Consider the following 17,931-nt stretch of genomic DNA (forward strand, 5'->3'; position numbering starts at 1 on the left):
GTAGGCCGGAGGATACACCAATGGGGGTGCTAATACAGGCGGCACTGGTATCGCGTGTGCTGCCACGATGGCCACTGCCAGCAAGAGAATCTGTCGAGTTATATCGTATATTAGTGTAACTGTGTGTCTGGAAAGAATTTTTAATAGTTTTTTGTATCCATGATTCTTTTTTAAGCTTCGAATCATTCTGAAATACTCGATTATTTTTCTAGTTTCTCTTTTCTTTTCAATGTTCTAAAATATTTTGTAATAGAATTGAACTTAAAAAAATTTTCGTGTGTCTTTTTTAGCGTTTAAACTTGGAATTGAATAATTCTGAAATACTAGATTATTTTTCCAGTTTTTCTTTTCTTTTCAATATTCTAAAATATTTTGTAATAGAATTGGACTTAAAAAAAAATTTGTGTGTGTCTTTTTTAGCATTTAAACTTGGAATTGAATAATTATGAAATACTCGATTATTTATGATTATTATATATTATATTTTGGACTTGAAAAAAAAATTTATGTGTCTTTTTTAGCATTTAAACTTGGAATTGAATAATTCTGAAATACTAGATTATTTTTCCAGTTTTTCTTTTCTTTTCTTTTCAATGTCCTAAAATATTTTGTAATAGAATTGGACTTAAAAAAAAATTTGTGTGTGTCTTTTTTAGCATTTAAACTTAGAATTGAATAATTCTGAAATACTCGATTATTTTTCCAGTTTTTCTTTTCTTTTCTTTTCAATGTCCTAAAATATTTTGTAATAGAATTGGACTTAAAAAAAAATTTGTGTGTGTCTTTTTTAGCGTTTAAACTTGGAATTGAATAATTCTGAAATACTAGATTATTTTTCCAGTTTTTCTTTTCTTTTCAATATTCTAAAATATTTTGTAATAGAATTGGACTTAAAAAAAAATTTGTGTGTGTCTTTTTTAGCATTTAAACTTGGAATTGAATAATTATGAAATACTCGATTATTTATGATTATTATATATTATATTTTGGACTTGAAAAAAAAATTTATGTGTCTTTTTTAGCATTTAAACTTGGAATTGAATAATTCTGAAATACTAGATTATTTTTCCAGTTTTTCTTTTCTTTTCTTTTCAATGTCCTAAAATATTTTGTAATAGAATTGGACTTAAAAAAAAATTTGTGTGTGTCTTTTTTAGCATTTAAACTTAGAATTGAATAATTCTGAAATACTCGATTATTTTTCCAGTTTCTCTTTTCTTTTCAATGTTCTTAAATATTTTGTATTAGAATTGAAAAAATTTTCGTGTGTCTTTTTTAGCATTTAAACTTGGAATTGAATAATTGTGAAATACTTAGTATTGTAGATTATTTATGATTATTGAAAATAGAGTAGAAAATTTTTAAATCATTTTTCTTATGATAAAAATGAGAAATTTCCAGTTTTTCTTTTTTCTTTTCAATGTCCTAAAATATTTTGTAACAGAATTGGACTTGAAAGAAAGGAAAAAGAATCAAATAAATCTTCGTGTGTGTGTGTGTGTGTGTGTGTGTGTGTGTACAAATTAGTGTTTGTATTTTACCATTTTGTAAACACGTGCATATCAGGAATCGATGACGCGTAACGGTAAACGTACTTTGTGTCTCTAATAAAATTTCCAGTTTGTTCAAAGTTAGCTATTCAAGCATCGTTATACGATTGATACCTAGTTATTGATTATTCCATTAATAATGGTCAGGTTAGCGGGAGACTTGTAGAAGTAGTTGCGTTAAATGAACTGCTATTTGCGTTTCCTCGTGTTTACCATTCAATGAAAGTGTGAAGTACAAACGAAGTAAGTAAATAGCTTTATTTTATGAGAAGGATAAATTGTTGAGCTCGTTTGTAGAGGTAAAAATAACAGTAATTGGCTAATTTGGAGATGAAATGGTTATTAATTATATTGAAGAAATTATTTGGACGGATAATTTGCTAAATTTGAAGATTTTATCTGATTATTACCATAAATCATTAGAAAGGTTCAAAAGTTTCTTTTAATTGACAAATGATAAATAAATCTGAATAATTCATTTTAAAAAAAAAAGATTGATAGACAATTGATAACAATTCTCAACGAACAAAAACGTATAATAATAAGATTGATCAAAAAATTAAATAGTAGAAATATTCTAATAAATTCTATAAATTAATGTAGAAATATTCTACATCATTTTCAAAAAAAAATATATATATATACTTTGTAGATCTTCAGATCTTTTCAAATTATACATCAATTTCAAACACGAAACTTCTCATCAAGGTAATAGAACGTAACACGATTATAGTATACTTTAATAACGCGATTATATCCAGTTACATATCTCATTAATTATTCTATCCACACATACGGAATATCGAGCACAGCAGTTGTTTGCTTTCCAACGCAACCAATCGTTTTGAAAACGATTCCGCGTCAATCGCAATTCAAATTCTATGCAAATCTAATTATCTGCTAATTGTGAAAATTCGAAATGAAATGTTTCTCGCGATATAATGTAATTGGGCTTCCATTTTGACAGGTAAAAGATTTCAACATTTTTATCTCGTTTAAAAAAAAAAGTAATTGAGAAAAACTTTTGAAAACTGATAATTATTTCGAAGGATGTTGAAAATCAATTATAGTTTCAATTAAGTGTATATAAAATTATTTATTAAATTGGTAAAAACGTACGTCAAGTTTTTATATTTGATCGACATCGTGTCTGACATTAAACGATCCACTTTCACTTGCTTCCTCGTATCTTCTTCTTCATCACTTATATACTTCATTCGTTATAATTTTCTCGCATCTCTAAAACTACTTCAAATATTAATAATTGAATAAAAATTAAAATTTATTCATCTTCCTGAATATAGATACACATATAGATTAATTAATTAGATTAATATTCTATTCATCAAAATGTGCCTTCATAAAATAAAAGAATAAAATAGAGCGCTGAATCGATATGGAACATTCATGAAGTGTTGGTAATCTCGTTTCTCATACCACTATAAAAAAACAAAATTACCATAATTTTCCATAAAATGAATGTCAATATCCAAGAATGGTAACAGATACATTTTACGTAACTGCATTATACAAATGAATCTACGTTCTCTGTACAATATAAAAACTCTTTGATTAATTTTTTTTTAAATTATCAAAAAACAGGAGCATCCTACGTATATAAAAATAATCGCAAATTCTTCGATCTTATATATAATAACATTTTAATAATCGATGAGTAAAAATTATGCTTCGATTCGATTTTTTTAAAATTTTAATAAATCTCACGCTCGTTCAACCTACCCATCCTTCGATATTCCGCAAACAAAAATCACAAGATCGAGCATCCTCGAGTGCCTCGTACTCTCACCCTCGTACTCATCCCCTCCCTTTACGGTACACGTACTAAGTAATCGCGTATATATAGGATATATGATGGATATACTTGCCAGTTTGAACATGTTAAACGTTTTATCGGCTTTCCCGTTCGCAAACACGAAATGGACACGGATCGATACTGCTGTTGCCTCTACGGAAATCGAACTCTTTATATACACGCGCCGAAAGCTGTGTCATCTTCATTGTTCCACCCCCCCCACTCTGGCTCCCCGAGGCCTTGATCGTTCCCGATAATCCCGTATCCGCGAATCGAACGATTTTTTCCCCCCTTTTTTTTCTTTCCTTTTCTTCCATCCTTCTCCTCGGCGCAAAAGGCATAACAACTTTTGCATAATAAGTAATGTAGCGATGGCATCGATGAACAAGTGATAGAAGTTTTTAACTGTTTATCTAAAACCTAAGTCTTTTCAATGTTTGATTAAATTAAATATTAAGAAATATTAGAATAAAAATTAAAGAATTGAACTTTAAGTAAGAGATATAACTCTGTTACTCTGTTTCTCAAATACATCATCAAATATAATATTAGTATTTTCATGGAACAGGAAAATATATGAAAATTCAAGTGATTATATAAGTGAAATTGATAATTCTTCTTCAAACTTTTCCAATTCTTTCGAATTCTTGGAAACTTTCCTAGATTGTTCGTTGTTCGCGACGCGTTCGAACCCATCGCTACTTATAAACACGAGAGACGCACGCGACTCGGAAGTGGCGATGGCAAGATCGGTATCGGGCAGTCGCTGATTTATGGAAGGACTCTCGAACGCGGACAGCGAGGGACGCGAGTCGAAGGACGCGGGAGAAGCTCTCTGATTAAAAGGCGAGATCCTCTGTTCCAGCCCATATTCCGTTAATGGACTCGAGACGTTTCTGGATCGGGTCAGATTGGAGTTGGACAGAGGTGTGCAAGGATGAGCGAGCACCGTTCAATTAAGGGGCGAGTCTTGCAGAGTTTCTTTGATCACTCTGCTGATCCCTTTGAAAGGAGACACAGTGTGTATATACGTATATATCGCGAGAGAAACTGGAATTTTGGAGAGGATCTTGGGATGGTAATGAGTTTAAGAGAATGAAAAACTCGAATCATCTTTCTCGTAATAATCGATTTTACGTAACGAAATTGTTATAAATTACCAGCTTTTAATGATGATATTTTTCATAAATTTTCATTCTCTCGAACGGATTTCTGATAGACTGAAATGTTACAAGCGATAAAGAGGGGGGCGGAAGAGACGTAATTTCCGGGGTGAAATTCCTTATCGCAAAAGTTCGATCACGGTTGCTTAATAAATTCTCGCGGAACGGCACCTTATCTGGGTAAGGCGGCTCGTTTCGCAGGGAACGCTGGAATCGCCACTGCGTCGTATAAAAGGCGCTTTGCCATTGCATATCCATTCTTTTACGCACCGCCTCGTGATCGTCGAAGCGTGACGGAGTCGAGCGCCGATTTCGAAATCGCGAACATATAGATTTCCATTAAGGCGTAAAAAATGAACGGTTACGCTTTGTGCCGTGTAATTCTCAGCGTGGGTGTTATATCCCAGCCTCCCGGTAAGATCTGGACGAATTTCTCGACGAAAGGATACCTCTTTATTTTCACCTTATTTTGAACGACACGTATTTATAAATGGTATTTTTCGAAAAAAAGGTATTCGACTTGTTGGGAATAATAATGAAGTAAGACACCCTGTATGCAAGAGTTGATCTTATCATTTCCTTTGTATAATAAGGTTTAATCTGGTTAGTCGAGAAACTAGTTTATCAACTCGTTTTAAAAATTTCGAGACGTTCGATTTTGGTCAGAGAAAGGTTACACTTATTTTATTGTAAAGTAGGAAATTAGTTCATTTTGCAACGTTCAAATATAAAAATGCGAGTTACTTTAATATATAACTCAATGACTCTTTTGACAGTTGTTCGATTATCAGAGAAAAAAGGAAATGGAACAAATCCAATTTGAGAAGCAATATTAACAGCTTCCTATCAATCTCTAATACGACTTGTTCGATCCAAAGGGAATTAACTAGCTTTATAGCTCTCTGTTAATCGCCATTGACAATCTAATTTATTAAAATATTTATATATAAAAAAACTAGATATTAATAAGTTCGTGTAAATTAATAATTTTATTGCTACAAAAAAAATTATATAAATTTAGCTCCCTTATTTTCGAAAATCATTAAATAAATTTTAATCAACTGTGATAGAAAAGGTACAAAAATTAATTCTATTTTTTTATATTTTTTATTTTTCATTTACATTACTTTTTCTTAAACCTTTAAATAATTTTTAAATTTTAAAATTTTAAAATCCAATAATAAACGATATTGTTTGGGTACTAAATAAAAATGCAACGAAAAAGTATCACGTGTATTAAACACACACACACACAGAATCCTTCTCAGAGAACGTCATACAACAACGAGATTCAATATTCACGAACTAACCGGGAAACTCGTTTATCCACAGGTTCCTGGCGATCTGGTGGCCGCTAAAGTGTCAGATAACGAAGAGGAGAGCCCGGATGATAATAGTGGTGATCTGGTTCATCGCCCTCACGACAACATCCCCGTGGCTCCTCTTCTTCGACCTGGTCGCCATTTACAAAGACGACCCGGACCTGAGGCTCTGCCTCGAGGTGTGGCCGCGCCCGAAAGACGAAACCCTCTTCTTCCTGATCGGCAATCTGACCCTGTGCTACGTACTACCCACGATCCTCATCTCCCTCTGCTACATACTGATCTGGATCAAGGTGTGGCGGAGGCACATACCCTCGGACACGAAGGACGCCCAAATGGAGAGGATACAGCAGAAGTCGAAGGTGAAGGTGGTGAAAATGTTGGTCGTGGTCGTAATACTGTTCGTCCTCTCGTGGCTGCCCCTCTACGTCATCTTCACTGTGATCAAGCTGGGCGACGAGCAAAGGGAGGACGAGATCGTCCCCATAGCAACGCCGATCGCCCAATGGCTGGGAGCGAGCAACTCGTGCATCAATCCGATCCTCTACGCCTTCTTCAACAAAAAGTATCGGCGAGGCTTCGTCGCGATTCTGAAGAGCGGCCGCTGCTGCGGCAAGATCAGGTACTACGAGACGGTGGCGATGATGTCCTCGTCCACCAGCATGAGAAAGTCCTCGTACTACGTGAACAACAACAACAACAACAACAACAACTCGTCGACCAGAAGGACCTTCCACGGCCCACCTGTCCACCAGGAGAGCAACGTCTCGTACATATTCAACCACACCGGCGTCTAAAATCTAAAATGGTCACACACGTTTTGATGAGATTTCACGGTACAACACCCATGGAGAGGCTGGCTGCCCCCGGATAAGGGCCGCAGCGTGAGCCGGTCCGAGGTTAATGTGGGTCACCCACGCGTGATCGCAACCGATTGTCGCTCGGATCGGGCCGATTACCACCGAATACGGAAGCGCGTTCTTCACCGACTCGCTTCTTCCACCCCCTCCCTTCTGTTCCTCGTCCAATTCTAATCGCGATGCGAAAATTGGTAAGTTTTCTTTCGCGAGGTTGTCGTCCCTTGGTCGGGAGTGAAGAAAAAGTAGTAGTCGCGTGCCTGAATTTTCGAAGCGAGCCCTTCCTCCCGCGGCTCGAGAGAGAGAAAGAGATCTCGCCTTTTTTCACGAGCAAGCCTTTCTAGATTTTTAAAGAAGAAATTTAAGGGACCGAGCTTTTAATCGGAACTCCACTCGGATGGCAGGTTCGATTTTTAAGCTAAACTTTCTCGATCGAATGACGATTTATTAAGTGGAGTTCTGCGCAGCAAGGAAAGATGCTGCGTTGATCTTTCCAGAACCGATGGTCCATTTGTAATGTTGTAAATTTGTCGCGCGGAACGAGGAGGAGGAGGAGGAAGGGCGAAAGCGAGAGGAGAAAATGCCGTCAACCGTCATTGACGATTATTACTCGTAATAAGTCCTTAGCGAAATATAATAAAGTACAGAAATTTATCCGTGCATTGCATGCTGCGACTCGAGTCAAGACACCTCCTAATTGCATAACACGTAACGTTACCTTATACTCACATTATAGCGCGTGTACGCGAGCGACGAAGATAGAGCGATAAACGAGCGAAAAAGTAACGAACGCACACCGAGCGAGATAAGAAGAATGAGAGAACGTTTCGAGAATTATCGATCGAACACTACCTCCGCATGCAGAGAAAAAGCAGAATTACATATTATATATATATATATATATATACACTACTTGTACTTATTATTCGTAGTACACGGTCGATTCCAACAAGTATAAAATATACATATATACACGTACATAATATATATATTTTCTTATCGGAACGTTAGACGATCTAGTCGTTTTTTTGGTGACTTCTTACGGTGCCATTACGCTACGATAAACGGACGCGCCTGCGCGAACATTAATAATCGTTGATACGGATCGAAACGATCGATCAAGGATCGACCAACGATGCTCTCGTCCGCCGCCGCCGCCGCGTTATCAACGTTGCCTCGCTCCTTCCATCACACTCGCCCCCACCTAACCTCTCGCTTGTGTCCCAACACGAACTTGATCCGACCCAGAGAAAGGCGGAAGCGACCGACTTTCCCGTTCTTTTTTGTGTTTTTTTTTTTTTTTCGTCTCGAATTATCCCCGTCTCGATCGATCACGTGCGCGACGAATTAACGCGGTTACTGGCGACAATAAAACGATCTTTTACGCTGCAGCAGGGCAGCTACTGTTACCGACTAGTTTCAGAGACCATGCTTACGTGCGCGCGGCGAATTGTCCGCGACGACAGCGCCACTTTCGCTGGATCTACGTACTATCGTTGGATAACCAAGAAGATTTTCTCGTCGTTTCTCTCCTCGTGTACTGCTACGCTGGAAGAAAAAAAATTATTTTCACTTAGTTGAAACATAGCATTATTATTATAGGTTTAGTATTATTATATAGTATTTAGTATTATTATTAAAATGTAGTTGGGAAGAAGAAGTTTTTTTAAGGAATTTTCTTTGGTTATCCAACGTTATCGTATTGGTGATCGTTGGAAAAGGTTTTATCGTCTTCGATGATTTGCTGTTGGCACGTATTCGTATTTTTCTAGAGCTCGATCTCTCCGAATCGTAATATAGAGTAATTATACAGGATGAGTCAGTTTTATCCACGTCGAAATTTGCGAATATTGTGTATATTGTGTGGAGAATATATATCGTGTAAACATAGGTTGCTCGAGACTTTTTGGTAGAAAGCAAAAGTAGATCGATGTTTAATTTGTTTATTACAACTCTTCGATCGAGCTATGTTTATATATAACTATTCCTTTATTACCAAAATTTGACTGGATACAATTGAGACACTCTGTATATGCACAATTGTCCGTTAGCCACATCTCGTTCCAAGTCGTCAGTGAGGAGCTGAAGGAGTTCGATTCGAAAGAACTATAAATATATCGTTTAAAAACTGGGGATGAAAGAAGGCTGCAAACTTTATATATTGTCTTTTCGAAACATCTTGAAATAAGACGAGATCTCCTCTATTGAAATTTGATTGAAAATAATAATTTTCCACAACGCAGCCTCTTTCATATCCAAGTTTGTTCCACTCTGACGATTGACCAACGAGCGTTTCGTCGTTCTTCTACGAGACTTTTATCGGGCATTTACGTAGCACATATCCTTCCTCGAGAGGATATCTCGATCAACTGTGAATTGTTTTTCCTGTGCAAAGTGTATACGGTGAACGTTGGATAAATTCTTGCTATTTTTTTCTTCTCATAAAACTCTTCGCTTTTTTCCCTTCCTATTTTTAACCGAATCACAAAAGAACACTTATATATAATTTTAAATTAATTTCCTTCTAGTTTTATACGCAAAGAGAATTTCCATCGCTCGAACAAAATGGTGGAGCCATTTATCCAACGTTTCACCGTTAAAAGAGAGACTCCTCCAACTATGAAATGGGAGGGAAAATGAATAATCGTAAATAAAAAAGGAAGGCAATAGGGCACAGTGGTCGCGTGTATTCAAATTGCTACACGACTTGAGAATTATATAACTTGACTCTTTGTAATACTTGATATGTAAGACGGTGTAACGTAAAAGAAAAAAAAAAAGAAAAAAGAAAAAAAAGAAAAAAAAGTGCTGCGGGATTTTATGATAGAGCAACTATTTTCGTAAGGTTTTTACACGTGGCGAAGACAAGGATCTATACAATAGATGTAACGAAATGCCGTATAATATGCGAGGTATAATATAATTGTAATAGGCGGTCGTGCGAGGAAATAAATTTATTCATATCTATAATCGTAGGCTTAAAACCGATGCCGACGAAGTCGCGTGACGTTCTTAGAAAGTAAGAAGTATATAAATATATATAAAAGAAAAAGCAAAAACGAAAAAAAAAAAATATATAAGAATGGAGGAATGAAGAAAAGAAATAACGGATATTTCCACACGTGTCGTGGAAATAAAATAAATTATTATTGCAATCTCTCGAGAAGCGACTGTATACGTAAGTTAATCTATATTGTAAGGATATTTATATAAATAGCATATACATATATATTATATATATGTATATATTATATATATACACAACTAAACGTCTATCTGCTATCTCTATGTAAATAATGTAACTTGTAACATTATTGTAAGTATGTATATCGTTGCTACGTTGTTACACTATATACACCGCTGTTATTACCTTCGTTCTTATTCGTTGCCTCCCTCTCTCTCGTCCGAGGGATACCTTAAGGCTCGTTCACACAATTGTCTGTGGATATTCGTTTATCGAAACGATCGATTGTTGACGAATTGATAATGAAGGATAATTCGAAAGGATAGGATATAATAATAGTAGTCCAGTTTCATTTGTACACAGCGCACTCTGTCGATGGCATCTCGAACTATATGTAAACTTATCTGAGAGAAAGAGAAACAGAATTTCCAAGACTAGAGATTATATGGAAAATTTAAATGTTATTACTTTTGGATGGACTAAAAAATATCTCATTCCATATTATATTATTTCTTTCTCTTTCTCCTCACCCTTCGAAACGATCCATTTCATTCGTTGCTCGTGAAAATATCCTCGGACAAGCGTCTGTAAACGATCCACCACTCGTCTCATCGAGATTTGTTCTTGATCGGGGAGCGAAGAAAAAAAAAGAGGTTCGTGAGATACCCGTCGTTTCGCACAGTCAAAGAAGAAAAACAAAGACTTCTTGCTGTTGTTCTAAAAAAAAAAAAAGGAGTCTAATATCGTTGTATTATTTATCATCTAACAAAAACTCGTTCTCTCGATCAAACTCGTTCGTTTCGAATTGTACATAGGCATCGTTCGCGATATTTGAACACCCTATATATATATATATACATATATACCGTGCATCCACTTGTTCCAACGCAATTTAGATTTGATTGATATCGATTGTTAAATCCCCTCCCTCCCTTTCTCCCGAACTATTTTGATATTTGGAGCGTCCACGGTGTAAAATGACACTTGTTTTTAGGTATATATATATATATATATACTTTTAGAAAAAGAAATAATATAAAACCGCTCGATCGACTCGAGTCTTTATCTATCTATCGAAACGCTGTACACGCTGTACATTGTTGTTGGTATTTTCGTGTATTTTCGTATTTTACGTACACACACTATTGATACTATTTTTTATAATAAATAAAACGACGACGATGATCATTCGCTACACGTCCTTATAAAGCGATGATGAGGAGGTGGAGAAACAGATGAGAATGTGATCGATTGACTGTACGTATCCGCGTGGCGTTAAAGACTGGCCAGCAGGTATTTCGAGGTTTTCTTTTCTTTTCTCACTTTTATAACATGTTTCATAATGATAATGATAATTTTTTTATTTTCGTATACGAAACGAGGCGATCAAGTTTGACGTGTAATAAACTTTGATCGATAAGGATAGGTTCCTCGATTAATTATTATAAATTTTCGATATTTAGAAATGATATTCGTTGCAATAATATTGTTACATTTATTATTGGAAATAATTAAATTTTCAAAGTATTCGTATTAAAGAATTATATTGGATATATCGATTAATGTAATTGTTGTATTTGTGAAATTTGAGAAATTTGATTTATACAAATGTAATTATTTACATTCACTATTTTATTTTTTATTTAACCGCAGAGTTGCCGTAGATCCGTAGATCTCGATAGTGAAAGAATGTTGTGCAGCAGAGAGAAATAAACGTGACATTGAGGATAATATATCGACGCATGGCAATCGAGGATAATAATAAATTAGCGAAGGTAGAATTGTGAAACGTCTGTGAGAACGTTAAGTATAAACTGTAAAGTCTGTCTATGATTTTCTTTCAAAATTATATTTCAATAAAAATCGATTGTCATCGATGATGTATGTATATAAGAGAAGACAGTTCAATTTTTTAAAGATCTTCACAAGTATTAAGTATTATCAAATTAATAATTAAATAAGATGAACTGATAAAAAGTTTGAATTAAATTGTATTCCATAGAATCTAAAAAATTGATTGAATTAAACAAATAGAATATCGTAGAATACAGGAAAATCATTTTGTCTAAAATAATTTGTTGAAGAAGATGAAAATTATTAAAATTTATATCATAATTTCGAATTTATGATCAAGATGATTCCAAAATTTATCGTGTTGAAAGAAAAGTTTCTCTTTGCTTCCAAGTTTAATTTCTTCGATTTTAAATGCAACAATTTCTATTATATTATTTTTAAAATTTCATCCTATCGCACAATTTTCAAATTTATTCCTCAATCACATTCGAACGCATAAATTTTATCATACTCTTTTTTTCTCAAACTTTGATCGTTCTAAAATCCTCCTCGACCAATATTGCGCACATAAAAGTCACAAAGAATCTATAAAAAAAAAAAAAAATAAATTAGCATTAATATTCAAACGATAATTCAAAACCATATAACACGAAACATCAGCTGGCCAGTCGATAACCGTCAATAACGTGGTATCTCGCTGGTGCGACGATTTCGTTTGCAAACGAGGTTAAATCGATTCTCAAACCAAAAAAAAAAAAAAAAAAAAAAGCAACCTCCGGATCCGTTCCTATGCTTATCGTTCACGAAAGCGAAAATAAAATAACACGTATAAAAACGGATAATACTGCTGAATGAAAGTTTTCCTTTGCGCGACGACGAATCGCTTCGCCACCAAGGGGTGGTTTTTCTATCCTTGTTCCTTATTTCGTACGGCGGATTGATGGTGGATCGAGGAACCGCGGACAGATTCACGTAATCTGAATCATTGCGTAATCTGCGAATATAACGAAGACACGACACACGGTTTGGAAAGTTAGTTTGGGATGTTTTATCTTTTAAATTTGGGATTGGTTGAAAGGATTCGAAGGAAAGAAAGATTTTATGATTATGAATTTTACTGCATTCTATTTCAGAGAAATGGAAATTTATCAATATGTGGAATATTTAATTATTTGTTTTATTTGTATTATTGAAAACATTTTTCAAAAACATTTTTATTAAATCGATTTTAATGCTCTTAAGATTATTATGAATTAATTTTCTTTATTTTATTTCCAATTATCTCTTTATTTTTAAAATCTTGGACAATTTTCGATTTTCTTTAATAAAAATTGTATTCAGCTTTAATTTTCAACGTGATAACTATTACACGTTTAGATAATCTTTATGCATAAATTAAAAACAGATAAAAAAATTGGAAAGAGCGAATCTTTACGTATCTTTACGAATTTCATTGTATCAAGAAAGAAAATATCTCTCTATTTCTTCCTTCCTTCCTTCCTCCTTCCTTGTTCCTCTTCCTTCTTCTCTTTCAACGCTATGGGGCCAAAGCGCGTGGTTTCCGCAAAGTTTTCTAAAATCTGCGAGAAATTGTACGCGGTTCGCGGCAAAAAATTTCAATAGACTTTTCAATAGAATTTGAAATTGTACGTGCAATATATAAAAAAGAAAAAAGAGTGAGAAGAAGAAAATTGATTTTTCGAAGCAAACGAAAGGAAAGTTCGTTGAACAGTTTTTTCCCCGCGAAACGTAAGAAAGAAGCGTTTTCTCGAGCCTCTCATCAATTCATCGGATATTTTTCTACACGGGTTCGATTAGATTTTTCAAAAGCGTGTGGTGGCGTGTGTGTGTAAATACTAAAACGGCAATTTTAGAGGAGTATTGTATTAATATTATTATTACATTATTTACTATCGATTTACATGAAAAAAAATGTTTACACAGGCTAAGGTAAAGCATAAAACAAAATATTTCTCTATAAATTTACATCGAAACGAAAATGGAAAAAAAAACAGGAAAAAAGAAAAAAATACAAAAAAAGAAGAAGACGAAGAGGAAAAGGAAGAGGAAGAGCAGCAAGTTGTAAAAGTTCTTGGAACAACTGGATGGAATACTTGGGGGCGACGAACTCGAGAGCGAGCTAAGCTTTCTGAGATTGTTCGTGCAATCACCTCGATGAAATATTTGCAGCAGGGATGGGACAGTAGAAGAAACTTCGAAACCGAACCAAGAAATTTCTCGAACTTGGAAACTTTTTTCGAATGAAACGCTTTGTGAACGAATAATCATTACATCTCTAACAATCCATCCGAAAATAGATAATAGGATCAAGTTTCTTCGAAGGATTTTCTTCCATCTTTTGATTTTCAGACAGTTTGAAGGTTCGAAAGTTTCGAGAAATTGATTGGGATCGATCTTTAATTTCTAGTCCTTGAAGAAACGAAATAAAAAAATCTAATAAGAAGAAGAAGAAGAAGAAAAGAAAAACAAGAATATTTATACCGATGTATTTTCCTCGAAATTATATACAGTCTCGATTTTCCTTCTCACCAAGAGATTATTTGAAAACAGTGGTAGAAAGGTGAGATTGAAATTGTGAACAATCGTCTGCGAGGAAGAATATTTATTCAGAGATCGGGGAAGAAAGAAAGTTTGAACGTGTTCTCGTTGCAATTCGTTTTCGCCCAGATATATCGAAGCGAGGAACGATCGAGGAGGAGGAGGAGGAGGATCGTCGTAACGATTGGGGCACGATGCGACTTCTCGTTGAAGAAAGGAACAGAAGCTATTTATATTTCGTTTTCGACATCGAGCGAAATCGAGCTTTTATTCGATGATAGATTTACGCTTTATCGCGCTACACCGAATTTAGAATGGAAATATCTTATCTTATTTTCTAGCATTCCCTCCTTTCCCCTCTTAGAGTAAAAGAAAAAATAAATACAATTATAGCGGGAACATTATTGCGGGCAATTTGTTCGATTTTATTAATTGAAATCACATAATTTCTCTTGAGATATATATAAATGTAGAAAATATTCAAACAAAATTATTTAAAATTTTACTGCTTGTAATAATTTTTTCTTTTTTAAATTTTTCGTAATTAATCTTAGGAAGAAGGAAAATGAATAATAAAATTGGTTAAATGTTTTGCGTCTTCTGACAATGAAAACGAAATTGAAGATACAAATTCTCATCAAATTGTCTTCAACGAAAAGATCCCTCTATAATCTTTTTTTTTTTTTTTTTTTTTTTTACCCTAAGCTCTATTAAATCCAAATTGAAATATTTATGCATTAGGTTGATTGTAATCGTTGCAAGCTTACGTATATGTATAATTAGTAGAAGCGTTTATATTCCTGTAGCGGATGTAGACAACACAGTGAATTATTGCTTTTCTCTTCGAGATAGAAAAATGTTAAAAATGTTAACTTGTTGCAAAGTAGCGATCGATTTAAAACGACACCGTTTGTTGATAGACGAACAAAAAAAAGAAAAAATGAAAAAAAATGAAAAAAAAAAAAAAAAGATTAAAAATACCTATATAGAGATATCCTTTGATAATTGTTAAGTTTAAGAAGGGCTGGTTTTTGGACAGCTTTGCTCGATCAGTTTGTAGAAAATGAAAAAAATGATCGAATCCGCACGTAGCAATTCTTGTTCAGAATTATTATTATTATTATTATTATTATTATCGTTATTGTAATTATTATTATTATTATTATCGTTAATAGAGAGAGAGAGAAAATTATTATCGTTGCGAAGTTTATCATTCGATGTCTCCACGCGATGATTCGAAGGAGGAGAGAAATAATTTTGCGATTTTTGTCGACCGACAATGTTAATGAATTAATTTTAAAAAAAGAAAAATTACAATTAAAAAAAAATCTAGCACTTTATCGTCTTACAACTGAAATAATTTTATTACCATTTTACTTTTATTCTTGTTATAAAATTTTGAATTGCGAGATTTGTGGATTTTTGTGGATGCAAAACATGTTCAAATGTTTGACAGAAAATAATATCTATAATTCGTATTTGTTTCGATTTTTCGTATGAAAAAGATAAGAAGAAATTACAAATTTTATTATCGAATCTTCCAAATAGAGAAAGCACTATTGATTGCTGAAATATAATGCCAATGCATATATTATGAATCTGCTTATTTCTTCTGTAATATAATCAATGAGACAAGATGCGAGTGAAGGTTCTGAATAAGAACGATAAAAAAATTACTTTTTACTTTACACGACGATATCTCGGGAACCGGAAACTATATCGAGATAAATGAAAGAGCGTTTTAAAGAGCAAGGATCCATGTTTCTAATCATCTTTCGTCCATTGACCTAGGATTATTATCTTCGAAGTTATAGCGGTTTAAAGTTTTCTTAATTTTAATTGAATTTCTAAGGTACGTTAGCGATAACTCGGGCAAAGTCCGGGCGTGCGACAAGGACGGAAATAGTAAACGATTAAAAATTATCGTTTTCTTTACGCGAGGATATCTCGGGAACCGGAAGTCATATCGGAATAAATGAAAGGGCGTTTTAAAGAGCAAGGATCCCTGCTTCCAACGATCTTTCATCCATTGACCTAGGATTATTATCTTCGAAGTTATAGCGGTTTAAAGTTTTCTTAATTTTAATTGAATTTCTAAGGTATGTTAGCGATAACTCTCCGAAAAATTATCTTTACATGACGATATCTTGGGAACCGGAAATCGTACGGAGATAAACCAAAAAGCATTTTAAAGAGCAAGGATCCCTGTTTCTAACGATCTTTCATCCATTGATCTAGGATTATTATCTTCGAAGTTATAGCGGTTTAAAGTTTTCCTAATTTTTAATAGAATGCAATCAAGTTTTACGATAAATCACAACACCATGGATATGATTATTTTTAATCTATTTAGCACAAATACAGATCATGAAAAAATATGTATTTGCACAAAAATCCACATTTTAATTATACTGTAAATACACACATGTGACGATACATTAATTTATATTATATCGATTCAAACTTCATAATAAATGTTCGTTTTAATTATTGAGAAGACGATCAAGTGCTACACACACACACACACACACACACACATATATATATATATAGATACACGTAATCTCGTCAAAGATTATTTCTCGAAATCGATACAACTCGGATAGAGCGATTATCTTATCTTATGCACATGGTAAAAAAAAAAAAAGAAATAAAAAATAAGAAACGTAGATCCCTCGATTTAAGCTCTATCATGAATCGCGAAGAAAGAAAAAAGAAAAAAAAAAGGAGGAGCCACTAATCTAGAGAACAAGCATTTTTAAGTTCCCATTTTTCCTTTGCTTTGATTGGTACACGTGTTATATGGATAAGCGGCATTATCCGAATAACAATGAAATAATAGAAACATACTAGGTAAGGAAATGTTTGCAGATGAAATTGATAAGTGTTTTAATATTGTATCGAAGCGTGTGTAATATTGTATCTCGCGAAGAAAAAAAAAAAAAAAAACTCGAAAAAAAAAAGAAGAAAAGAGAGAAAAGAAGAAGATTAAAGACGACATCGATGCCTACGCCCCCCCACCCCCCACCCGTTTTATTCACGATATTTAAAAACACTTCACGATCACGTAAAACCCCGTAAAACAACACACCGTTTTGCGGGGCCGGTCTTCTTCGTTTCGTTTGTTGTGTACGTTTCAGCGTCCGGATTTATCGTTGGAGGGGGCGATGCCCTCGATGCCCTGCCGATCTCTGCGATAATCGCGATTCGTTCAACGGTGGAAGTAGCAATAAAATTTCATCCTTGCTTCCTCCTAATTTCATCATCCCTACTTGTTCACAACTGTTTCACAGAAGTTATTTATTGGAGGCGGCAGGCATGGTGAGCGAACGCCCCCTTGCGAGGATTATAATAATAATGAGTTGCGAATAAGTATACGTATTTTCTCAATGAAAAAATGATAAAAAGGATATGTATATGTATATGTGTATATATAAAATATATACATATATATATATATATATATATGTATATCTATACAATAAAATACTTCCACTGTAAGATACAGATCTTGCGTTATCTTTTCCTCTCCTAATTTTGATTTTTATCCAGATTTTTGAAATTATTTTAATACCTGTTTTTAATCGTGGTGCAAATAGTGTTTCGAGAAATTCTATCGAGGAAATTAGGGATAAAGTTTTATATACTTTCTACCATTGCCAGAATTGAATAATTTTAATTTACGTAAT

General features: G+C 33.9%; 1 protein-coding gene across 2 annotated transcripts in view; it reads left to right on the forward strand.

Annotated features, from left to right (window-relative positions):
- SIFR (SIFamide receptor) overlaps positions 1-17,205 on the forward strand; it is a 75,692-nt gene extending 58,487 nt beyond the window's left edge. The window contains exons 3-4 of one of the 2 annotated variants that reach the window (XR_003305813.1): positions 5,859-16,094; positions 16,342-17,205. Coding sequence is in view for 1 of the 2 variants with exons in the window: in NM_001113285.1 (NP_001106756.1) it covers positions 5,859-6,645 (787 nt within the window). In the remaining variant the exon portion in view is untranslated. 2 annotated transcript variants of the gene reach the window in all.
- The last annotated feature ends 726 nt before the right edge of the window (positions 17,206-17,931 follow it).

The sequence above is a fragment of the Apis mellifera genome, linkage group LG12, assembly GCF_003254395.2.
Source record: "Apis mellifera strain DH4 linkage group LG12, Amel_HAv3.1, whole genome shotgun sequence".
NCBI classification, from domain to species: domain Eukaryota; kingdom Metazoa; phylum Arthropoda; class Insecta; order Hymenoptera; family Apidae; genus Apis; species Apis mellifera.